The 25,156-nt window shown below is 41.1% G+C and overlaps 1 protein-coding gene across 1 annotated transcript in view; it reads right to left on the reverse strand.

Annotated features, from left to right (window-relative positions):
• Window positions 1-24,947, reverse strand: part of LOC308285921 (polyamine-transporting ATPase 13A3-like) — a 34,740-nt gene extending 9,793 nt beyond the window's left edge. The window contains exons 1-21 of the mRNA XM_080726840.1: window positions 24,781-24,947; window positions 22,502-22,565; window positions 21,500-21,673; window positions 19,201-19,380; window positions 18,046-18,116; window positions 16,835-16,918; window positions 11,010-11,079; window positions 10,590-10,724; window positions 10,245-10,317; window positions 8,250-8,381; window positions 7,670-7,837; window positions 7,061-7,218; window positions 6,051-6,239; window positions 5,313-5,374; window positions 4,288-4,438; window positions 3,358-3,480; window positions 2,999-3,016; window positions 2,711-2,861; window positions 2,282-2,402; window positions 1,545-1,669; window positions 389-555 (exon numbers count right to left, since the gene is read on the reverse strand). Coding sequence (XP_080582966.1) covers window positions 389-555; window positions 1,545-1,669; window positions 2,282-2,402; window positions 2,711-2,861; window positions 2,999-3,016; window positions 3,358-3,480; window positions 4,288-4,438; window positions 5,313-5,374; window positions 6,051-6,239; window positions 7,061-7,218; window positions 7,670-7,837; window positions 8,250-8,381; window positions 10,245-10,317; window positions 10,590-10,724; window positions 11,010-11,079; window positions 16,835-16,918; window positions 18,046-18,116; window positions 19,201-19,380; window positions 21,500-21,673; window positions 22,502-22,546 — 2,397 coding nt within the window. The 5' untranslated portion in view covers window positions 22,547-22,565; window positions 24,781-24,947. The remainder of the gene's footprint in view (window positions 1-388; window positions 556-1,544; window positions 1,670-2,281; window positions 2,403-2,710; window positions 2,862-2,998; window positions 3,017-3,357; window positions 3,481-4,287; window positions 4,439-5,312; window positions 5,375-6,050; window positions 6,240-7,060; window positions 7,219-7,669; window positions 7,838-8,249; window positions 8,382-10,244; window positions 10,318-10,589; window positions 10,725-11,009; window positions 11,080-16,834; window positions 16,919-18,045; window positions 18,117-19,200; window positions 19,381-21,499; window positions 21,674-22,501; window positions 22,566-24,780) is intronic.
• Between the last annotated feature and the right edge of the window lie 209 nt (window positions 24,948-25,156).

The raw sequence follows: 25,156 nt of genomic DNA on the forward strand, positions 1-25,156 counted from the left end.
ATACAATCCCTTTTATGCCCATATATGGAGAATTTGGAGATCCCTAATATAATCCCTTTTATGCCCATATATGGAGATCCCTGCTCTGCGTATCTGACATCACTGTGATGTCACCTGTGATGTCACAGAGATGTGTCAGGGGAACCACAATGTCAGGCATTACCCGTACGGGTACGGTCAAGCCGTGCCGGTTCTGACAGTAAACAATTATTTATTAACCCAGGATGTTACAGACAAAAATTATGTTTCTGACTTAAAATGAATGTATGTTAAATAAATGTCAGGGCTATGTCTGTCTACAGTAGATATTCCTAGTAATGACAAATGCCTTTTAAAATGTCCAAGAGCAGACCAGGTCTATTTGGCTCCATGCCAGTTTCCAGCTCACCTGACTGTTCTTATGGGGAAGGTGGGCAGAGTTGTCATTGTAATGCCAGGTGATGCCAGCAGGCTGCATGTCTTTGGGGAGAAAAGCTTCTGCCATGATGACCCTCTCATGAGGACAAATCATCCCGCAGTCTCTAGCTACTGATATAGCTGTCAACATGTTGTCTCCTAGCCAAGAAATGAGGCGTGAGGACAGAGGAGGCAAAGCAGGGAAAAGGCTTATTTGCTGGATCACACACACACACACACACACACACACACACACACACACACACACACACACACACACACACACACACACACACACACACACACACACACACACACACACACACACACACACACACACACACACACACACACACACACACACACACACACTTTAAGGGCCAATCCTATACTTTCCGCACACTTCTAGTGTTTCTCCGGTCCCTCTAGCCCCCGCGGACGGTTAGCACTACAGAGACTTAAGCGCAATACATACATCCTTCTGCCGGTTTAGAAAGGCTTCCCTGAACTAGTTCGGAGTCAGGACATCTGGAGGCCGTCACTTTTTGTAGCCCTCGTTATATGAAGTTAATTTTGGATGCGCCCGGGACCACAAGGTCATGGGTACGATCCTGAGCATCGCCAACTCAGCGTATGAGTATCACGGCTTGGGTGCTGCAAGTACTGGTAGGTGTGGCTCCACCTCAGCAATCCATCTCCCAGAGGTCTAATGCATTGTTGGATGTCGGAAGGAGTACTATGGACCACGATTCACTCCCCATTTTTCACCAGTTTGAACATTCACCTCTTCATACTCTACCTCACCCCTAGCACTCCTCATTCCTTTTGTCCCTTCTTATTGCCTATTTTTTGATAGACGTTAGTTATCCCATTTTGGGTGGGAAACCATTTTGGTGATTTTACCCTTCAAGACGGGAACCGCTTTTTGGGTTCTTGTTGCTATGTATATGTTGGTTATTGTTCACATATTGTTAATGTTAATTCGATTTGATGTTTACCTGGTGTCCTAGAAACTTTGTAGCACTTCATTGCTTTTCTTGGTCGTTTGTTGACTAGCAAGTGTAAATTGTTATTGCATACTGACATCATAACTGACATCTCTTATCAACTGGTACACAGTTGATAGGAGTCCTCTAGGTCCAAGCTACCTGTAACCATCAAGGTACGGATGTTAGCTTGTCGTAGTTCCTGTAAAACCCCAGCAGTCTCTTCTTTCAGTTTGTTTTGCATGATGATCAGGCCCAGGAACTCCATGTTGGTCTCTAATACGTCTCTGCCAGGAACAGACCAAAGGTTTAATCAGCCTCACGTCACACAAATCCCACGCAAAGTACACAATAGAAACGTACACACTCTGAACCAAGGCAGAGACAAAGGGTGCCACAAAGTACACACTTTGAATATGAACGTATCCCTGTAAAATACAGGAACTAATCAAACTGAACATTGGTAGTGGGGTGACTCAGGAGGTACTCGGTTCGATCCCTGGCTCCTCCTAGTACCTTGTCTAAGTGTCCTTTAGTATCCAGCATTGCATGGTTTCCTACACTGTGTGTGTGTGTGTGTGTGTGTGTGTGTGTGTGTGTGTGTGTGTGTGTGTGTGTGTGTGTGCGTGTGCGTGTGTGTGTGTGAGAGTGAACGTTACACGCATTAAAAGTGGGTGTAATATTTATCCAAAGTGCTTTGGTTGAAATATAGCTTTTTTTTATTTATTCACATAAAAACAAATAAAAAAACTTATATTTTGTCATTTAATTCAGTGATCTCAAAGGACCCCCGAACGTTCAAGGACCACCGAGGGTCCAGTGGTCCTTGAGGGGGCTCCGGTTTCCAAGTTTGCACTTTCCTGTGAAAAACAGCAGAGCGATATCAGTAGTGGATGTACCTGTTAAGGCTCTGGACTTTGTGCCAGGAGAGTTTGGATTCCAGCTGTCGATGTGCCAGGGCAATAACCCTGAAGCCCTGGCCCGTGTAGCTTTCCAGAGTCTCTGCAAAACTGTCTGGGACTGGAAACACACAAAGACAGATAGAGAAAGGCTTGCAGGGTGGTAGACAGTGCTAAAACCTAGGTTAAGTCATTATATGGTCTAATTAACCTACAAGGGAAGAGATAACTATTGACATGACATTCAAACCTACTTTTCATTTATTTTGTAAAAATGTAACAAAGTATAAATTATGCTTAAGTACTTAAATAGATCGGCTTCAAATTAACGAATGTGTTAATCAATTGGCCGTTTAAATGGACCAAATGAAAGGAGGAGAGATTCCAATCCAAACTAATAAACATCACAGTGTCTATTAAAGCTCTGACCTGTGTCTGCTCTGCAGAGGCTGGCCACAACCTCTGGCGCCCCCTTGAGGTAGGTGTCCATGCGTTTCTCCCCCAGCCTCCTGACCACAACACTCATCCTCTGGAGGGCTGAGGAGAACGGGAACTGACGCACAATACCGATCTCAAACAACTGTGGAGCAAGCAGGCATACATGGTTAATTATTGTGATAAAAGGTTAAGACATTATTTTGTCACTTGTGTTCTTCACAACAACAATGGGGAATTGTGACATTCTCTGTGAAGAGAAAAACTAAAGATGTTACTTACTGACAATTCTGACAGCTCCTGAAAAGAAATAGGGAGGGGACCATATTATTTTAATTCAAAGCTGCAAACCAAATGATTACTTGCCCCAAAAGGTCACCTACCACTGGTCAGTAGCTTAAAGGACCACTTCACCTCTGGGACAACCAGATCTTATTTTATTGTTGTTTGGGACACGATCAACACAATCCTGAGTTATTTTTTGTGTTCAATCTGTGTTTTTAGATACAACAATAAAACAAGATCTGGTTGTCCCAGAGGTGGAGTGGTCCTTTAAACACAATGCATAATGCAATCGTTGTTACAGACTTGAAGAATTTAAAAACGACCACCAGAAGATAATGTGACACTGAAAGCTATACCATGTTCTGGGATTGTCTGAGGTTCTGTTGGCCTTCAGGGAGGACCTGCTTTGGGGGACGCACAACTGTAGGCATTATGGGATTATGCAGCGCAGTCTCCTCCTCTGTGGATTCCTCAAGGATCTATTAACAACAAAACATCAGTACCTAATTAGTTATTATTGGATAATGTCAGGCATGTACTGTACACTCAGTTAAAGGTAATATGTCATATTACACAGTCAAATTAACTTCTCTACTTCGGTAAGGTAAGGAGTGTCAACTAGGGACCACCAGGGGTCCTTGAAGGGATCCCCAGATAAATAATTGATTGTTAGTAACCAAATGGATGTTTATCTGACCATTTGGTTTCATTTGTACAATCTCAGAGTTAAAAACACAGGATTTCACAGTGTAGTTTGTGGTCCCAGAGATAAAGATGGGGGTCCGTGGCTTAATAAATATCAACTTGGCGATCCTTGGAATTTAAACGGTTGAGAATCACTGAACTATCAGGTCTCCATGACACCTGACTGTAGCCATTCCAGGTCAAGCAATGCTCAGCCCAATGCCAAGCAGTGAGTTTTAGAACAGCATAAATTCAAGAGCAGATTAGTAACCAGGAGCATGACAGAGGAATGTCAGTTTACAGCCAGCCTTGTTACAGTAGGTTCCTTGCCCAGTGGTTCTCAAAGTGGAGGGTTTCCCCGGGGGTCCCCAGCGAAAGGAGTTCATATTGCATCAAAAGCATCAGTTTAACCACTTCAAACCTTGATGTAATGGCTATTTGAAATTAGCTGATCTGTTAGACGCTAGAGTAGACACTATTTCAAAAAAATGTTTGGAGTCTTCGATGGGAGTCCCTGGCACATAATATGTTCTGATGGGTGTCCATGGCCAAATATATTCATTTGGAGGGGTCCTTGACATGAAAAAGAACCAGTGCCATACCCAGCCTGTAGCACTGAACATCTTGAGATCCAGAGGGTCTCCGGAGAGCTCTCCCTCTATCTTGGTCAGTGAGTGGCAGGTAGCCATGCAGGCCACGAACGTTGTGTTAACCAGAGTCTCTTTAGCCGCGTCAACCTCTGGGGGAGAGAAGCTACCACACACAGCAACATCTGGAGGTCATTTAACAACTTGAAGGAGCACTTCACCCGTTTTCTACCTTATCTTCATAAAATCAGTCATTAAAGCTCATTACAAGATGGCACAATTTCTGTCTACTCACTAGTCTGCGTTAGCCTAGTAAACGACCAACTTCCGTTATCAAGGAGGATGAATGGTTTCCGGAAGAGGGCGGGTACGAGGCTAAGTCTGCGTCTCATTGGTGAGATATTATGTGAACAGTTCAGAAACCTGTCTACCAATGACATCATTATGACGAAAAAGAAGCCAGTGTCCTTGCATTAATGAGAACGTTTTCTCATGAAATCTTGTTTGAAAACTGCCTACCGATGCTGTCACTGGTAGACAGGTTTCAGAACTGTCCACAGTCCTCCTCTGAGACACAGGGCAAGTAGACAGAAATGGTGCCATCTTATAATGAACATTCGTGGGGAACAATTATATGAAGATATGTTGAAAATGGGTAAGGTGGTCCTATAAATCCCTGTTATCACTTTTTTCAATTTCATTGATCTATAAGCTGTTGTCGCATTGTGGGGTGAGAGCGTGTATTGTAGATATGCTATTTCTTAAATGTTTTGCCCATAATGACATCAGGTTGAAAGTGTTGCCCTTGTACACTCTCTGAGTTACGTTAACACTATTTAACACTATCATTCTCATGTTAACTCCAGCCATGCAATGATAAGGCTAAAAATAAGAATAGAGTTCATGCCAGTAATGGAAATGCCTCTGATGCATCTCTAAATGTGATAATGCTGTATCACAGCTAATAAAAGCAAACAAGCAAGTAGTAACACACACAAACAAACAGCACAATCAGAGAGTCAGAGAGAACTTGTCCCTACCTTCCATCTTCAACTCTCTGAATGCCCCACAGGTCCAAGCCATCTTCTGTTAGAGTGCCAGTCTGATGCAGAATACGAGACAATAACCAACCAACAACCATAACCAATTAACTAAAATGTAAGACATTTAAAGCTATACTGTGTAAGTTGCTCAACTAGTGGTCTGTAGCAGTATAGCAAACCGTGGTCGTGTCTGCTTTTTCCGGCCGTTTTTCGCCGCGGACCGGGCCGTCAGACCACCGCGCCCGCCTCGCCTCGCCGAGACGCTTTCAATGAGGTCTCCTGTGTCCTTCTACGAGCAGCGGTTGGGGAGTTACATGCTAGACTCCTCCAGTGTAAACACTGCAGTGTACTTCCTGAAGGCGTGTTTCCTAAACCCACCAGAGAGCCCGGCAGTGTATGATCTGCGCTGTGATTGGCCGGTAGTGTATCATGTGTGTATGATCTGCAATGTGATTGGCGGATGATGCAGATGACGGCATAGAAAACATATAAAGAAAAGGCTTTTGGGGCTGAAATGAACGGAGTGGGGGTTCTAAAACTTTAGCGATTTAATAGTTAGGACAATTTTAAGATATGTTTTATAAAAAAAGTTACATAGTATAACTTTAAGTTTTGGGATCTAGTATTTTCACTATTTTTGAAAATGTTTGAAATTCTTTGAACATTTTCACCTACAGTGGTGAAAATGGCTCAAAATGGAGACACAAGGTTGAAACTTGAAAGTGGTTAACGTACCTTGTCAAAGCAGACCAGGTTGAGTTGGCCACACATGTTAATCCTCTGCGGACTAATGCAGAAAATGCCAACACGCTTCAGACGCCTCTGGGCATAGACAATGCCGGCCGTCATGGCCGCTGGCAACGCCGGTGGCACAGTGATGGTAATGATGTCCAGAGATTCAATGATGATGGTTTTCGTTGGAACCTGGTTGGCGCAGAGAATGAAACTATAAATAAAGATGTTTAAATCTGCAATCTGAACGTTTTGTGTCTTGCCCAGTGGTGGACAGTAACTAAGTACATGATTTACTTGAGTACTATATTTAACACTTTTAGTGCTATTATTTTTGTAATCATCCAAACACAGTGTGCCGTGATTTTCCACCATTGACTGTGCTTTAAATTTTGAAGAGCCCCGGAAGCCACGATCGTGTCCATGTTGTGGAAATTCACTAGATCCGGATGTAGATCAGATTGTTTACTTTCACACGGAGAAGAAACATTTTCACTGCGGCCGACCTACAAGCTTTACTGTAGATCTGCTATTTTCACTATTTTTGAAAATGTCTTTCTTTTTCCGGGGGGAGGGCGGGGGGAGTGCCTAAGACGTCTTAACCTTCCCCCCCATGATTTTTTTCTTCATCGTGTGAAAGAAGATTACGTTCGGCAGCCGTGAACGGGAGCCCCCGCGCACACAATAGACAGGTGCCGCGTGCACGGAGCCCGGAAATCTGGTAAATACAATAGGAAAAAGCAGTAATCTACATTAGTTATGGCAAAACTATGGTACTCAAAGTGTTAATGGAGACACCAAACATCTACCGCTCAGCACAGACGGCACTCGGTATGGGGAGATATTGCACTTCTGAGCTTCAGGCAGTAGTATTACTTAGGTTAGGTGTCCTACCTAACACCAGGGTCCAAATAAATATTCATTTGGGAGTCCTTGACATGGAAAGAGTTTGAGAACCACTGGCACAGGCTAGCACACCATGGGCTGGTTCCTTTCTGATGGCGTGCTGGTACCTTGTACATGACGCTGAGTACAATGGTGTAGATGAAGCCGATCCCTGCCACGCCCACCAGACACAGCAGGAACAGGTAGGCGTCGCGGTAAAGCTTGAAGTCGGTGGGCTTCGGGTAGAGAATGGAACGAACCAGCTGGCCCTTCTCTGTACTGAAGCCTGAAGGGAACAAGACTAGTTAGGACTTTACTTTCCCTGTCGACCTCCCATGTGGATTCTTTTTTTACCTGTTGCCTACAGTTTCTGCCCTGTGGGGTTTTTGCACCTTATGTCTAATCATGCACACCTGCCGCTACCTGGACCTACCACTTTTGCACCTAATACTTAACATCATGTACTGTAAATACTGTATTGCATCTGCTGGACTTATGTGTTGTGTAGATGTAGATATATTTTTATTTTCTATTTTGACCATACACCTTATGTACGTATATTGGGTTTTATCTTATCTGACTTTGTTTCCTTTGTTTCTTTCTCTATATCTATAGTCTATATATTTTCTCTTTCACACCTGTACACTTGTGATGTGATAATATTATGTGACACATTCATCACTTGGCCAGGGGAGCTGTGTCGTTGGAGAGCCTGGAAAGAACATAGTGTATCTCACCGGTTCGGACCACCACAGCCTTGACTAGCTCTCCAGTGTAGAAGCGTGTCTGGATAACATGGGTTCCACAGAACAGTGTGTGTCTCTTGTGCTCCTCCAAGTTGTAGGTTCTGGTCCCGTCCTGGCCCGAGCCCGGCAGGCTGGTCTTAGTAACCGGCACACTCTCGCCTGGAGTTCACAAGAATATAAACGTGACGTTAAAGTACAAAAAGCAATTATCATAATCTTTTCCTAGATCTTTAAGCTCACTTTACTCTACAGTATAACAATGTGTGGCACAGCAAAGCTTTGTGCCACATATAGATCGGCTATTGTCGTCCGTGCAACATCATCCTACGAACCTTTTTAATTTCAAGGTCCCACAATTTGATATGCATTAGGCCACGGACTGCCATTTGATATTATTTCTATCTCTGGGACCCCAATCTACATCGTCAAATCCTCAGTAGCAATTTAACTCGGAGAAGTGTACAAACGGAACCAAACTATCAATCATTTAGCTGAGGACCACCTAGAAACCCTTCAAGGACCTGTCAGGGTCCCTGGACCCCATGTTGTAATGGTGTATGAGGAAGTGAACCTGTCAGCATGCTCTCATTCACAATGCAGGTTCCATGGATCAGCACAGCGTCACACGGCATGATCATCCCATTGGCTGGAATAACGATGACATCACCAGGGACAAGGTCCGTGGACATGGCTTCCTCCGTATCTGTGATCAACAGATGTCAACAAATATGTAGGTCACCCACACTAGTGACATCACACACATCTCTGCTACAGTATCTAAAGAGAAGTGTTCTGATGGGTTTTTATGGGTCGCGACTAGTTTGTTGTTGTTTTTACCTGTCTTTTCTTAAAACGTTTTAGTAAAAAAAAATAAGAACATTAACACAAAAAAAAAAAATCATAAATAAATATAAACAGTGTAAAATGTTTCCCCCATGGAATTCCAATTGCAACTCTAATAAATCTGGTTTTCATCAATTCCCAATGGCAGCGGAAAAGTTTATCCAGAATACATTTTCCCTAGAACTATAGTGTGTTGCCGACTTGACTATAAACTGCAGCAAGCTAACTGTTATGTGAAGCCCTAACCCCACAACTCTTTTCCTTCAAGACCCCCCCCCCCCCCCCCCCCACGTATCGGGCGCAGCTCTTGCAGTGACCAGCAGCAGGTGGTGTTTTTTTTTTTTAAATCATTTGCTGTAACATGAATTGCCCAGTTTGGGACATAATAAAATAAACTTGAACTTGAAGCTCAACCAATACTCCAGCTAGCACCACTCCCAAATGTTTTTCCACCAATTTCCTATCGCATCTGATTCAAGCTAAAACCCGTTCACAAATAAAGTTTAAATCTAGAATAAAGTTTCCCCAGGACTACAGTGTGTTGCCCTGCTGGGCAACCACACTAACAACTAGAAAGACGCAATTCTGGGAAATTGCAAGTGTGGTTGCACATTTTACACTTTCCCAGTCAAGTCAATGGGGCTACTCTATAAAGGTGACGTCCACAAAGAATGCTGCTTCCTCATTGGCTAAAGGTGAGGAAGCAGGCTAAAAGTTTATCTAGAAATAATAAAGTCGCACTAGTACTATAGTGTGTTGCCCTGTTCGGCAACCACACTAACTAGAAAGGAGCAATTCTGGGAAATTGCAACTGTGGTTTCCCTGATGTGAATCACAAGGAATCCGCTGGGAAACAAGAAATGGCACAGTCCTTTTATACCAGCTTGCGCCTTGTGGACTAGCCTTGCTGAGGTGGTGACGTCACAGAGAACGCTGCTCCCTCATTGGCTAAAGGCCAAGTCAATGAGGAGAAAGTAAGGTGAAATGATGTAACATCTAACATGATGTAAGAAATGACAAAAGTCATTATATATCATATCAGGTCGAACTTGCCAATGAGGAGAACTTTTACCAAATATGGCTATGGGGCCAGCCAATGAGGAGAAAGTAACGCGAAATGACAACATGGCATACTGTGGCGGCTAGGTTGGCTGACAATCTGTAGATCAGCTTTTCAAGCTGTTAAAAATGTGTACTGTTCCTGATGAATTCTGTCTTACCATTTATATTACACATTGTGATAGTAATTCATGGGTTTATACTAGAAAGTTCTGTTCTTGATTAATTCTGTCTTGCCATTTATAATACATATTGAGATGTCTGATTTGACATTATATTGTCCAATCAGAAAAGGGACAGAACATCTACTTTTTGGGTTACATAAAAGGTTACAAAAAACGTCCATTGAATTCAATGAACAAAAAAGGTTAACAAAAAACAGATTTACTTTAGGTGACATAAAACTTCTCGGACCTAGAACAATAGTGTGTTGCCAATAGCAACCACACTAATAATAATGTATTAGTAAATTAACGTTGTATTGTATTAATATTAATCTACAGTACATCTTTCTGTATTAATAACTAAAGCTGTCAAATAACTCTAATGCAGTTAAAAGTAAAATATTTGCCTCTGAGATGCAGTGAAGTAGAGGTATAAAGTACTGTATAAAAAGGGAAGTACTCAAGTTAAAAGTTATTAGTTACTTTTCATCAATGCATACCTTTGTTTCCTCTGCAAAGTGAAACACGGACAACACTGTGAGTAGAGACCATGTCGTGTAACATTACAAATTGCTGCAATTAAGAAGAGATGGTTACAAAGTAAAACGAAAAAAGAAAGAAAGTCATGAGCCAAACTAATCAAACTAAAAAGTAAGACGGAAAATAATAAGAAACTAACAAAAACAAATACACTGTAAGGAATGATATGATGCATGCAGTTGAATATCCTACCGTAGCTGGAGCTCAAACATGTCTTTTTGTGTTTTCCTCATATTTAAATAATAGTTTAGGTCCAGTTTTGAGTTTAGCTTATGTAAGCAGACAAAATATATATCACCACCCACCTTTTTGATGGTATACAACGAGGTAGCGATTGATATGAAAGACATGAAAACTATGGCTGTAGCATAGTAGTAATAATCCTCTGCACTCCACAGTATGACACTGAACAGCTGGAAGATGTAGAAGGGATTCAAGACCTGAGATAAAGAGAGAGAGCGATACAGGACATACAGATACTGTACAGACAGACAGACAAGGTTGAAGATTCCTTGTTTTCATATTGAACATTGCTAATGCTACACAGTAAAGTCATTGGTGTTCATTTAACCACTTGGTTATGTGCACAGAGTTACAAATGGATACATGAACACAGAGGAACTTTACTGTGCATCTGGTCATATGGTCGTTTTTTAGAAAGCTATTTGATCACATGCAGCTGAACAGAATCAAACTTACTTTATTTCAAAGTCTTACAAACCCACCTCTTTTATTAGGAGTATGAACACAGAGGGAACCCTCACAGCAATCTCATTTTCCTCAAAAAAGAGCCTCCTGTTGAACGAGAATTGGAGGCAATAGTCACTTTTATTTTTTATTTTTTTTTATCAGCTTTTGTAATCCTTTATTGGCACAGGGCTTCCCTCCCTGTGTACAGTATGCACACACTCATAAATTATGCATATCGTCGTTGTCGGTTGAAAACCTTGTATGTCCAAAACCGTTTGTTTAGCATTTATCATTTTAAAAATTATTCAAACTAGTGAAAACAGCCGATCTACAAGCACACAACGCCTCGCACCGCGAGGCGTTGTGTGCTTGTAGATCGGCTGTTTTCACTACTTTTGTGCGACGGCCTTGTATGGTGAAGCACGGCTTTACTTTGTGAAAACAAGAATTGACACAGTCAATATATAAGCTGGTCAGATGGGAAAAAAAAAGTTTTTTGAAAAAAAAAAAAAAAAAATGTTTTTTGAAAAAAAAAAAAAGTTTTGGAAAAAAAAGTTTTTTGGAAAAAAAAAGTTTTGAAAAAACTCGGGCGTGCTCAAACAGTAATAACTGCGTATTACCTTACTGTACTTTACTGTACTGTATACTGTACCTCACTGTACTGTACTGTACATATTCTGTGTTCTATATCTATGAAGTCTGTGTTCTAGATCTATGAATTTTGTCACTCCCCCCCCCCCCGTGTATGTGTGTGTGTGTGTGTGTGTGTGTGTGTGTGTGACTTTTACTTATAACTGAGTACATCTACAGTGCAGTATTGATACTTTTAAGATACTTTAAAAAAAACAAGTGTAAAACATTTGAGTACTTTTTCCAACAGCTACTTTCCCCCATAGCCTGGAGGACTCCTGCTAAGTTTGCAGTTGCCTTAGAGCCTATTACTCTATAAATCTATCTGTGATGTCTGATTGTACTAAAACTAGCATGCTTATTAGGCAGTAGTGGGAAAAGTACTCGCATTCTTTACTTAAGTATCATGCAATACTGCAATGTCAGTGGAAGTCTTGTATTCAAAATGTAGGATACTTGAGTACAAGTATAAAAAGTATTTGTATTAAAATGTACCAAAAGCAGAAAGTACGCATTATGCAGAACTTAATGTAACCAAGGTGTTCAAATAAGTGTATTGATTGTAGGCATTTTCCAAAATCTTGTGGTATTTCACTGCTACATATCGTTCTAAATATATGCTTTCTTGTCATTTAGTACAATGAATGTGTTACCGTGTCTCTAGAAATGTGCTCATTATTGGTGAAGATACTAACTGTAATTCTCAAAGACTCGCATTGGTTCATTCAGCACATCGTTTTTGCTCTGTTTCATTTGATATTAAAATGCAACTCGAATTAATCTACTGTGTGGACACTGATCAGATGACAGGAAGAAGCAGCTCATCAATGAATGTACTTTGTGTTGCTTTTGTAAATTGTGTAGGGTACGATATTTTCATGACTTCACACCAAAGCCCATATCATGGTCATAGAGTTAAATCATTGACAACTTGCATACTCGTTCAGTTCATATGTTAATGCAGATGGTATGCAGATGGTGTGACACATCACCTACTACAGCCTACAACGATGCCCAGGGCAACACTGCATATTGTCTATAAATGGCTCACAGTTTAAATAACGTACGGTTTATTTGGACAATCATCTGTAACAGATGAAGTATAATTAAATACTTGATTGATTGATTGAAGACTTTATTAGAAGTTTGCATAGGAAAAGGTACAGTTTCATGACGGTACAGTTCACTGGTACAAGGTCTACTAAAAGGAGATCCATGAAAAGACTAAGCTTATTTCCACTGGAAACCATTGAAGTATCTCATATAACATTGAATGACAGACAAATAGAACACAGTACTATGCAGTAGATATGTAAAGAAAAACAAAATAGAAGACAGTAAGTCAAAACAAACAGTATATACAAAGAAGGGGCAGGGGAGGGTAGGGTTGGGCTAGATTCTTTTTTACCAGTTGCGAACGGCTGCTGCCTGTAAGTGGTTTTTCAGGGCAATTTTAAAGGATGCTAGTGATCCACACTCCTTTGTGGCCTTCGGTAAGGCTTTCCACATTTTGGTGGTATAGCAGAAAAAAGAGTTTGACCCTTTGTTGGTTTTGACTCTGGGTTGAAAGTGATCTGTGGCGCTGCCTCTGGTGTTGTAATTATGGACATCTTTAATGTTTATAAAGTATTTTGACAGGTACTTGGGTATCATAGTGGTGTAGTGTATCTTGTACACCAGGCCCATTGCAAGTTGCTGTACTCTGTCAACTACTCTGAGCCACCCCACTCTTAACTGGTGAGTAGCGGTGAGGTGAGTCTGATAGGGAAGTCTAAGCAGGACCCTAATTAGTTTATTTTGGGCTGTTTGTAGTTTAGTTTTCAGGGCTTGTGGGGCGTCACAATACCATACGTGGACTCCGTAGTCAAAGAGGGGCTGGATTATTGCACCAGCTATGGTCTTCAGTGTGTTGGAATTGACCATCGGGGCGATCCTCTGTAGGAAACGAGTTCGTTGGTTGATTTTATTTATTACTTTAGAAGTCATCTTTTCACTGGAAAGATTAGCTTCAAGGATACATCCTAAGTAAGAGATTTCGTTTTTTCGTGTTATGACCTTGTCACCCACTTTGATTGTGAAGTTATCAACTTTTTTGAGGTTATGATTTGATCCAAAGAGGATGGACTCTGTTTTACCCAGGTGAATTGATAATTTGTTGTCGTTAAGCCATGTGCAGATCTTACTTAGTTCAGAGTTAAGTGTCTTCTCAACCTGCAAGTGGTCCTTGCCCGAGACTAGGAGAGCCGAGTCATCCGCGAACAGGAACAGGTTGCAGTCACAAGCAGATGCCATGTCGTTCACGTATATTAGGAACAACAGAGGTCCCAGTATGCTACCTTGAGGAACACCACAGTTTACCGGGAGGGGGGGGGACAGGGTACCGTTAATCTCCACCACCTGTTCCCTCCCCACCAGGTAAGACTGCATCCACCTCACTGCTGCGCTGTCAAGACCGATGGCTTTTAGTTTCTCAATCAGAATAGAATGATTTACGGTGTCAAATGCCTTCTGGAGGTCCATCATGACCATGCCGCTATATTTGCCGTCATCCGCTTCGCGTTTGATTTGGTCAGTCAAATAGAGAAGGCATGTGTCAGTGGAATGAGATTTTCTGAATCCAGATTGGAACTCGTAAATCAGATTATTCTCATCGAGATATCTTGCTATCTGTTCGTAGACTATTTTCTCCATGACTTTGGATATGGAGCTAAGAATGGAAACGGGACGGTAGTTTCCAGGGTCTAGTTTGCTACCTTTTTTATGCAGGGGGGTTACTTTTGCTAGTTTGAAGTCCTGTGGGACATGACCCTGTTCGATGGAAAGGTTAATTATGTGGGTAATTATTGGAGCAATGGTGGCGGCTGAATCTCTGAGAAATCTAGCTGGAATTTTATCAAGGCCAGTGGCCTTGTGTTGAGGTAGGGCACTCAGTTTTTTAAACACTTCATCAGTTGTCACTGTGGCAAGTTTAAAACTGTCTTTTCTGACGCCCAGTTTATTGTAGAATTTCTTAACAAATTTTACACCATACCGCCCAGATGGGGCGACCAGTTTTTCAACCAGCGAACGGGCCACGGTGGTAAAGGTTTCGTTAAGATGGGTAGCCACTTCACATTTGTCAGAAATGAGAGCGGTGTCCGTTTTGATGTTTATGCTGTGGCCTATGGTTTTAGGTTTTAAGCCTAATGTGTTGTTAAGCAACTTCCATAGGTCTCGTGGTTTGTTTTTGAATTCGTCGATTTTTTCATCAATGTAGTTTTTTTGGGCGGCTCTAATATAGGCAGTTGTCTGGTTTCTAAGCTTCTTGCACTGAGCAGTAAGATGCTTGATTTGGATATTGAGGTCAGGGTTGAATTTTTTTTTAAGTTTTTTGCAGCACTTACGTTTTTCATCGTACTTTTTGTCTCTGAGTTTAGCTGATTCAGCAATATCTGAGTTATACCATGGCTCTTGGCGGGCTTTAACCCTGGTGGTATTCAAGGGGGCCACGATGTCTAGAGCATCGGTCAATTTGGTTTTAAAACCACACCATGCTCCTTCGACATTTGTACACTGCAGTTCAGAGGAAAAGTCTGTATTCGCTAGAGTGTTATTTAAAGCCTCACTGGAGTAGTTTTTGAGGCTTCTAGCTACAACTGTTTTGTGGCCACTAGCCTTGGGTTTGTGTATTTTACGCGTACAGTAGATCATGTAATGATCACTAAGACCGCATACAATAGCCCCGCTAGCGGTGACTTTTGATTTGTCTGTGGTTACGATGAGATCTATGAGGGTTTGGGAGTGCTCCGTCACCCTAGTGGGCACAGTAACAAGCTGAGTGAGGCCATATTGATTACATAACCCATTAAAGGACTTGAACAGGGGTGCTTCTTTACGTAAAGCATCACAATTAAAGTCGCCCAGAGCGTAGTACTCAATACCGTCCACCTTAGCTAAGCTCTCATCAAACAGCTCAAAGAAATCATTCTGGTCAGGGGGTCTATAGACAGCACATATTAGTATATTTTTAGCATGTTCAAAAATTATCTCGACCCATACAGTTTCAAGAGAGCTGTGGTGTAGGTCTGGGCGAATGATAAAATTTAAATCATTGTGAATATACATGCAAACACCACCTCCTTTCCTGTTCCTATCATTCCTAATGACAGTGTAATTGGCTATTTCAATTCTAGCATCTGAGAATGAGTCATCGAGTTTAGTTTCTGAGAAGGTTAAAATCTGGACCTTACCATCAAAAAACATAGCTTTGATTTGTTCCAGTTTGGGTTCCAAACTGTTGACGTTGAGATGGATCATTTTCAGTCCTCTTTTTACAAATGTTTCTTTCGACGTGATTAACGTTTGTTTGACATCCTCATCACAATTACATTGGATGCATCGCGTTGATTAAAGTGAATGGCTGCTATAGTTTTGCTAGTTTTCATCACCTAATCACCTTCCTTTCATAACCTAATCTCTACGTTTAGAATTGAAAGAAAAATAATGTTAATGTTAGTATGAAGCTAATTATAAAGCTTAAATGGATGATGATGTCAACAATGACTTGTGAAAATCAAAGAATGATAACCGATCTACAAGCAATCATACAAACATTTTGTACTTTGATGCCAATACTTTTGTACTTTTACTCAAGTATAGACCTCTCTTTTCTTCTGTTTCATTTATCACAAGCAGGCTGGCCACAGGCACCGGCTCAGTGTGAAGGAATGGTGCTCCCTGCTGGACAATATATTTCATTACAGCAGTACAGGTCTGGCTCCCAATCATGAGCTCGGTGACCATGTGACATGGACAGCCAATCGGCAAATAGGTCCCCTGAATGTCTCAGGACAATGTAATCTGTTTAAAGAGCTGGTCCTGCTGACCAGCTAAAAATTACAAATTTGAAACTTGGACATACGAGGTTTCTGCCCGACAGTGACGATATAATGCACGTACTGTATGTACATTATACACAATGCATGTAGTATAATGGTTATGTCACGATCTTAGCTCTCCCTGTGTGCCCTTCCCTGTCCAGTGTGCCTTGTTGAGACTTTGGTCAGTGTGTTGTTCCCCTTGTTCTGCTCGCCCCCTCCCCTCTCTGTGAGGCCCTGATTGACTGCTTCCGCCTGGGCAACCCAGGTGACAAAGAATATCTGAAGCCCTAATAGTGGTAGAAGAGAAGCTATAGAGCTGTTTATCTGCAAGTGAACTGGGTGTGTTGAAGGATCTAAACAGTGCACTGTACCTGTATTCCTGCAGCTTTGTGCTGAGACCAGAGCTGTGCTCAGAGTGAATGTCACTGCAGCTCAACTTCAGATCCTCCAGGCCTCTAGAAAAGGATGACACTTATCTCTAGATGTGCAATACAGGGGTGCAACAATTTAATCAATTATAAAAATCTATTATAATAAGATAATTGATTTTCAAAATGACAAATACAGCGCCTTTTTGCTCTTGCTGGGGAAAAAAAGTATTAAATAGGTTGGTTGTGGTAAAAAAAAAATCACACTCGTGTGAACTGAGCGGTGGTGTGTGTGTGTGTGTGTGTGTGTGTGTGTGTGTGTGTGTGTGTGTGTGTGTGTGTGTGTGTGTGTGTGTGTGTGTGTGCGCAACAGCGCCCCTCCCTTAACATGTGTGGTCAGAAAAGGTTACTGCAGGCTACTGACACGGAGACAGACAGACAGACCCACACACACGGCCACGTATAGGAGCGTTGTGACCACCGCTCAAAAAGAAAACCAAGTGGTTAATCAGACTAATAGATTTAGTTGATTATAAAAATAAATCTAATTTATTTTCATGTTGATTTGTTGATACTGTATATAAAATAATTAAGGCTGGGACTTTAACTGATTAATTGCGATTAATTAATTACAGAAAATTAACGCGATTAAAAAAATTACCGCATTTTAATCGCACTTAGTTTTTGCACCACAGAACCTTCAGTTTCGGGCATACCGATCATAGCGATGCACCAACCAAGGAGAGACAACAAACGCAAAGGGAGAAGTAGCCGATCAGAGCGCTTTGCTTGGCCCGGTGGATGCAAAATTTTGATTTAAAAAACTCACTCGTTCATTCACTCGTACAACAAAATGTGTTTTACTCAGGTCAAATATCGATGTGCGATTAAAATGCGATTAATTGCGATTAATTAATCACAGAGCCTGTAATTAATTATATTAAAATTTTTAATCGCATCCCAGCCCTAAAAATAATATATAAAATATTCCCCATATATCGATACATATAAACAATATCGGGTATTCTCGGGAAAAAAAGGAAATTCATAATAAATAATAAGAATAATTGATACTTGCAGCCCTAAAGCACATCATCATCAGCAAGTCGAACAACAACTGTATCCAAAGTATTGATTTTACACTTAAGTGAATTACAAAAGTAATACACAGCACAGCATGTTTGTCTGATTGTTTGTATTTGTGCAGCTCTTACTTATATAATTCAAAACTCTGCTTCACATCGTTCCAGTAGTATTTGGTGCTGTGGTGGGTAAAATAGTGGATCTAAAAATGAGAAGTGAAAGAGTCAGTCACAGCATTAAAGTAAGTAAGAGACAGAGACATAAGTTGGTACAGACATACATTATAATGGCCACTTGTGTGTGATTTATAAATACATTACAAAACATTTATTGACGTGCTGCACGTCCTTTTGCAGTAATTTAAATGGCTTAGATGTTAATCAAATAAAAGGTGCAACTGCTTTTTTAACTGTAAATTCTTAAATCCTGACCCAGAATCGAATCCAGATCTCTCATGTGAGAGACAAAACATCTACCGCCCAGTCAAGCGGGAAGTCCCTGTTTGGCCAGAGGGAGATATTTCGGGTAGGACTACCTCCAACCACTGCAGATGTGCTAGTACAGCATATTGTATTAACATACTCTACCATACACATTGGTCAACATAATGTTTTATTCATTACAATTTTTTAAATAAGCCCCATATTGCAGCTTTAACTCTGAGATTGTTGTACCCTCTCAGAGTTACACATAAATTAATGCTGAGGATTGCAGCTTTAAAACCTACAGTAGTGTAACCCCTTTTTTTCACCTGGTGTCAGTTGTCTAATCCTGTGTAATCCTGGGCGCTACACTCCCTCTGCCAACCTGGTGAGAGCAACAGACTGACCACCTCCTATGCATGAGGAGTCCAAGCCACTTCTTTTCACCTGACAGTGGGAAGCGTCCCTGGCTGGACGTAGCGTGTGGAAGGAAAACGTTATTCCAACCAGTTCCTTTCCCCTCCATCAGGCACATTGGCTGGCCAGGGGGAGGCAGTATAGAGACCAGGATTACTGCATGCTTTTGTGAGGGTACCTACTCTAGGGGACATGGGGAGAACATGCAACTCCACAAAGGAAGGCTCTTTCGCCAACCCCACCTAGGTTATGGGCACTGATGACACGGAGGAGATAATACGCCACCCAGCACCAACAGCATCCCCAGCGGAAATCAAACCCAGGACCTTCTAGCTGTGTGGCGACAGCGCTACCGACTGCACCACCGTGCCCCCTTTTCTTCCAACTCCTTATCAACAGTATATACTGTAACACAAGGGCATGAAACAGATTCTCTCACTGTAGTACCTGATTTGGCTGGCTATGAGGACATATCTCTGCAAGGTCTTCATTAACAGTAGAGAAGGTATGGCCACCGTCCCCGTTAGGCAAGTCAGCGATGGTCTGGAGAGGCACGCTGTCGAAGGGGCCCTTCCCTGGAGCCAGCATCACGTGTACCTTGGCCCGAAACCACTGCTTGAACTCGTCCTGAGGTCAAGATTCAAAATGTGTATTTGTTACAACTCATACAAGTACACCAGATTAAAATTCTTGTGTTTTGGCAACATTGTAACACCAATAACAACAATAACAAAGGAAAGCAGTAAGGTAAGAAATAGTTATGTACATGAATAGCATACTTTGTGGTACTTTGAACCGTATGTGTGCATTGGTCCTACTTATAAATATTATATATGCGCATTATATGTATTTAAGCATCTATTTATGTATATTCATGTACTGTATGTGTATACACTTTTGTACAAGCAATCGTAATATGTACAGTAAGTGTCAGTGTGTGTGTGTGTGTGTGTGTGTGTGTGTGTGTGTGTGTGTGTGTGTGTGTGTGTGTGTGTGTGTGTGTGCGTGTGTGATAACAAATAGTATTGATTGTGAGTCTACTGGCCTTGGTCTTATTGGGTCATGCACCTAGAGAGATTTGTGGTGCATTAAACTGAATATCTAAAAGTGAATGATTTAGATTTAAACCTGAATTTGTTGATTTGTTGCTCTTTTTTTAGACAAAATTGAGAGTGAATCGTATATTGGGCTGTCCGGAGGGTCTGATTGGTTGAAATGTTCACCGGTCAAACAGTTCAGAAGAGACCAAACAAGAGACTACTTTGTTCAACTTCTGTGTAATCTGGGGAATAACGTTTTTAATTTACATTTTTTAAACATTTATTGATAAGAGCTCACCAGAAAACACAAGATGACTTTATTCAGAGGCTGCAAGATTCTCAGTTGACCTTATAATTCATGATGTCATGAGCCAGGGGGGAGAAATAACTAAATGAATGATCTTGTTGTATAAATGCAACTCAATTTCTATCACAACTTTCATGGAATGCAGTAACTAGATTTGTTATTAACTCTTGTAATGGAGGGTGGACGGGGCCGTCAGCGGCTGTCTCTCCAAAAGACATCATCATGCCATAATAATTCAACCTCAATTTCAACTTTTGACAAGGGGATGCTTTCATTTACTGTACAGAAGTGGTTCTAAACCTGTGGGTCGGGACCCCCAGGGGGTCCCCAAATAATCTTTTATTGGGATTTTTTTTATTGGTGCCCAGATGACAATGCTTTGAATATTTAAGGACTTTTAAGACCTTTTTAATACCTAAAAAAAAGAAAAAGAAAAGAAAAAAGCCCATTACTGCAGCAAAAGTAATCAACAAACTATTCTATAAAACCGGGTGAAACATTGGCCAAATTGTCAAATAATATTAAAAAGAGGCAAAAATTTTGACAATAGCCGATCTACAAGCTCAAAACGCCTGGAATTGCGAGGCGTTATGAGCTTGTAGATCTACTATTTTCTCATTTATCTGTGGAACTGAGTCAAACAAAATGTAATACGTCCTCAACTCATACAATTCCAAGTGTTTGTCAGGGTTAAATATGCAGTTAAAATATGGTTATTTTGGGGGGTCGCGGCCTAAAAGGGTTGAGAACCACTGATTTACTGTACAGTATATTATAAGAGGAAATAAAGCTCTTACATACATTCGGGAGTGATATCGATATAGCTGTCGGTGGGTGCTGAAATTCCCTTGAGCAAGACACTGAACCTAACTGCTCCCAGTGAGCAGGTTGGTGCCTTGCTTGGTTTCCTCCACTGTCTGTGCATGTGAATGTGAATATACTGTATATGAATGCAATGCACATCGTAAATAACCATTCTACGTGCTAATGTGTGTCCAAGGTGAAGTCTAAGAGCTATCACCTCACCACGGTGTAGATTTCTATGCAGAGTGAATGTGTAGCCTAAAGCCTAGGTGATAGCTAGAAAACTATAGTACACTGCAGTGAGGTGATAGCTCTTCACCTTGGACAACGATAGAGGCTTAGGTGGGTCACTTTCCGACCTAAAATGCATTTAATTGAGAAAGAACATCGTAATTGGAGCTAATACATAAAAAAAAGAAGGAACCAAGCTCTTCTCCAGTCCGGAGCCATGCAGTAGGAGTGTGTGTGAGTGTCTCTGAGGAAGATGCGTGTCTTTTACCGTGGACCTGAGCAGGAGTGTGTGTGTGTGTGTGTGTGTGTGTGTGTGTGTGTGTGTGTGTGCGTGCGTGCGTGCGTGCGTGCGTGCGTCTCTTACCGTGGACCTGAGCAGCAGTGTGTGCGCCTCTCTGAGGGAGGTGTGTGTGCAGGTTCCCTTCACGGCCCACTCCGGGAGCCAGTAGAGCAGCAGCAGGAGGAGACCACCGGAGCACAGCGCTCCCACGCCCACCAAGACCCTCTTCCACAGACAGGGCCGGTAGCCCCACACCTCCTGCAGAGGGCAGCAGAGGGATATTATAACGCCGTTGTCGGGTGGAAACCATATATGCCCAAAACCGTTGGTTTTGTATCTATCATTTTTAGAAATAATTTAAACTAGTGAAAATAGCCGATCTACAAGTACACAACGCCGCGCGTTTGTGCGACAGTCTTGTATAACGAAGCAGGGCTTTACTTTACGAAAAAACATACAAATTTGAAACTTGGAGAGAACAGGTTTTTCCGCTCGACAACGACGATAAGAAACTGATACCTTGTATGTCCAAAACTGTTACTTTTCAGAAAATGGGGAGAAAATTATAAAATAACCTGTGTTAAAATTAACCCAATATAGTTATTAACCCATTATTCAGTCATAAGCTCTTGTTAATTATTTTCATTGGTTAAATTTTTATAAAACACACAGACACACTTCACCACGTACATTAAACTTCCACTTTTGTGAGCTTGTAGATTAGAATGTATTGCTATATTGTGTGACATTGCTGTATGACAAAGTATGGCATTGCGAGGCATGTGAGCATGTAGATCTGCTATTTTCACAATTTATGGCTCTCTAATATTTGACACATTTTGCCAATGTTTAACCAGAGGTACTAAAAAGTCTTAAAAGTCCTTAAATTGTCACTTAAGAAATATGTACTGTAGATACCATATATACACTTACAATGTATGTTGTTCTGTTTACTGTTAAGTGAGAGAAAACAATGTTAACCCGTGAGCTAAACATCTGGGGACCCCCCAAAATAATTTGGGGACCCCCCTGGGGGTCTCAACCCACAGGTTGAGAACCACTGATATAGTATGAGGTCTTATTTACCATCTCATCCTCCAGGCCCTCATTGATGGTCACTTCTCTCTTCATGCTGCCAGCAGTGGTGACACTATACAGAGAGGAAGGAACAAGTGCATGTTTCATTTGTTAAGGTCTTCCTATCACATGTGGAAGTCTTCAACCTTGTCTGGTCAATAAACTTATTTGTAACATTTAGACACAGTGGAGAACAAGGAACACAATCGCCACCTCTCTAGAGAAAGAATAAAACAGGTCAAGGCGGCCATAGGTGTATTTGAATGTCATTTATTTTAAAACCTCTCAGCACTTGATAAACAATAATAAAACCATGAATGTTACAATTTAGCCATTTTGCAGATGCTCTTATCCACAGCTAATCCTGACTGACTCGCTATACTTTTGTATTTTTTCTTTTTTTGTGTGTGAAAAAATCCCCAAAATGAACGTAGTGAGTCAAGCCATTTACTTTGATCTTCTTGTACTTTGCAAGTAGGCTGGAATCCAAACCTAGTCGCTACATTCATGTTTTGGAATTCTTCAGTAAACATTTTTTGGGACTTTTTCTGTGAAAACGTCCATAAGATGAACGCAGTGAGTCAGTCTGGATTCCAGTCTATTCATTGGCATGATTAGGGTGCTAAGAAAACATGTATGTGCTATAAAGCAGTGGTTCTCAAACTGTGGGGGTCCCCTCATTATTTTGGGGGGTCCCCAGATGATTAGCTTAATGTTAACATTGTTTTCTCACTCAACAGTAAATAGACCAACTTACAGTATAGGTGTATATATTTTCTATTTTCACAATGGAACAGATGGAGTAAAACTAATGTAATGTCTGTCAACTCCTACAATTCCAAGTGCTTGTCGGGGTGGGGGGTCCCAAGTTGAAATAAGATTATTTTGAGGGCCATGGCCTGAAAAGGTTGAGAACCACTGCTATAAATTAACTATAGCAGGCCATATTAACTCAAAATCAAGAGGGCTAAATGATAGTAGATCTATACAGTATAAGATTATGTGAACTCTGTTGAAGGGCAAGCAAATAGTCTGTTATCTTTGCAGAAAACTAATTTAAGTCTATACCTACCTCACCTGGATTGTTCAATTACTTAAGCCCTAACAAATAGAGAAAATAACAAATCTACAAGCTTCAATGTTCACCTACAGTATGTTGTTAAACTGTAAGAACAAATGTGCAAGAGAGCGAGTTGAAGCGAGAACCTGAGAGGAGAAATGGAAGCAGAGAAGAGAGAGAGGTGTTGACACAACATCAGCATGTTTTGCATGATGTCCATATCACTGCATCCCATAAAGACAACACAATGCTCTAGTAGTATAGGGTTTCTACATTTCTCCTTCCTTTAAATAACTGTGATGGCTGACCCACATTTCCTCAAGAGACCTTGACAGACTTGGATAAAGTGTATCACTCAAATATAATAGGCTACTGTGTTGCTCGGGGTACCTTTATCACTCAAGCTGGTAGAGTTTTTTTTTTACAAATACTTTTGTGTACCTAATATCTATATGTAGGCTACAAGAAGTCAAAGAACAAAGCAACTCAAGACAATTGAGTATATAAGTAGTAGACTACTAAATGCTTTACACCTCTGCACTTGTTTCTAAATTTGCAAAAAAACATACAACAAACACATGTGACTAATAACAAAATAACAACAGAGGCGTAATAGGTTACAGGTTGTTTCACATACTGCATGTCAGATTCTAGCTTCCCTTTAAATCTTTTAAATCTATCAAACACCAGAAGCCAGATCTCTTCTACCTAATGAGTAAGCATGCATTAAACCTTTGGCCTATAAACCTATGCAGACACCATATGGATTAAAATGGGCACCTTGTGTGGTCTGATTTGGTTTCATTTACACAGATGTGCAGATACATCCAAGACTTCGATGAGTTCACTTTAACGTTTTATCACAATATAAACAGCGGTCTGATTAAATGTAATAATGGTATATGAGCTTTTTCCGATATATTTCAGTCATAAAATATGAATCCACTTACTGCTATTGAAGATGAGATTATACAACTTCAACACTTAGGTCTAATATTTTTAAAGTTCAAAATCAATATAGCCACCACACATGGCCACAGATGGCAAAATTCGGCTAATCGGCTATAATACTTTCAACATAATCTACAAAATCTTTAACTTTTGACAGAACATAATCCGGTCATAGTTCAGTTGAACGATCAAAGAGCGCGTTGCTGCGGAAACGTCATATTAACTGTGCAAATAAATAAACAGTATGCATAACTTCTGCAAAAGTCACCAAACTTACCAGAACTTTATTTTCTCTCAACAGGCAACGCAACTCATCGTGAATATATTTACGAACTGCAGCTAATTTATTGAGATAAGTTGTTCCTTCGGATGTAGATCTCCTGTGCAGTTTCCTCCTGGCGTCTGGGGATGATCCACAATGTGCCCACATGTGCAACGTCGTTGTGCTCGTGTTGTACACTCAACGGGGACCCGCGGACCGCTGCTCAGACCAGCACCATGCAGAATACTGCACATCCATTCACCCACCATGGAGAAGGAAGTGAACAACAGGATGTGAGGTCATCAGAGGACACGCTTTGAGGTGTCTCTTCTCTCTCAAGCGAGACACATAATATTCCACAATCCTCGATATGATAGAAGCATATTCTGTC

This window comes from Nannobrachium achirus (assembly GCF_963921795.1).
Source record: "Nannobrachium achirus genome assembly, chromosome: 5".
In the NCBI taxonomy this organism is placed as follows: domain Eukaryota; kingdom Metazoa; phylum Chordata; class Actinopteri; order Myctophiformes; family Myctophidae; genus Nannobrachium; species Nannobrachium achirus.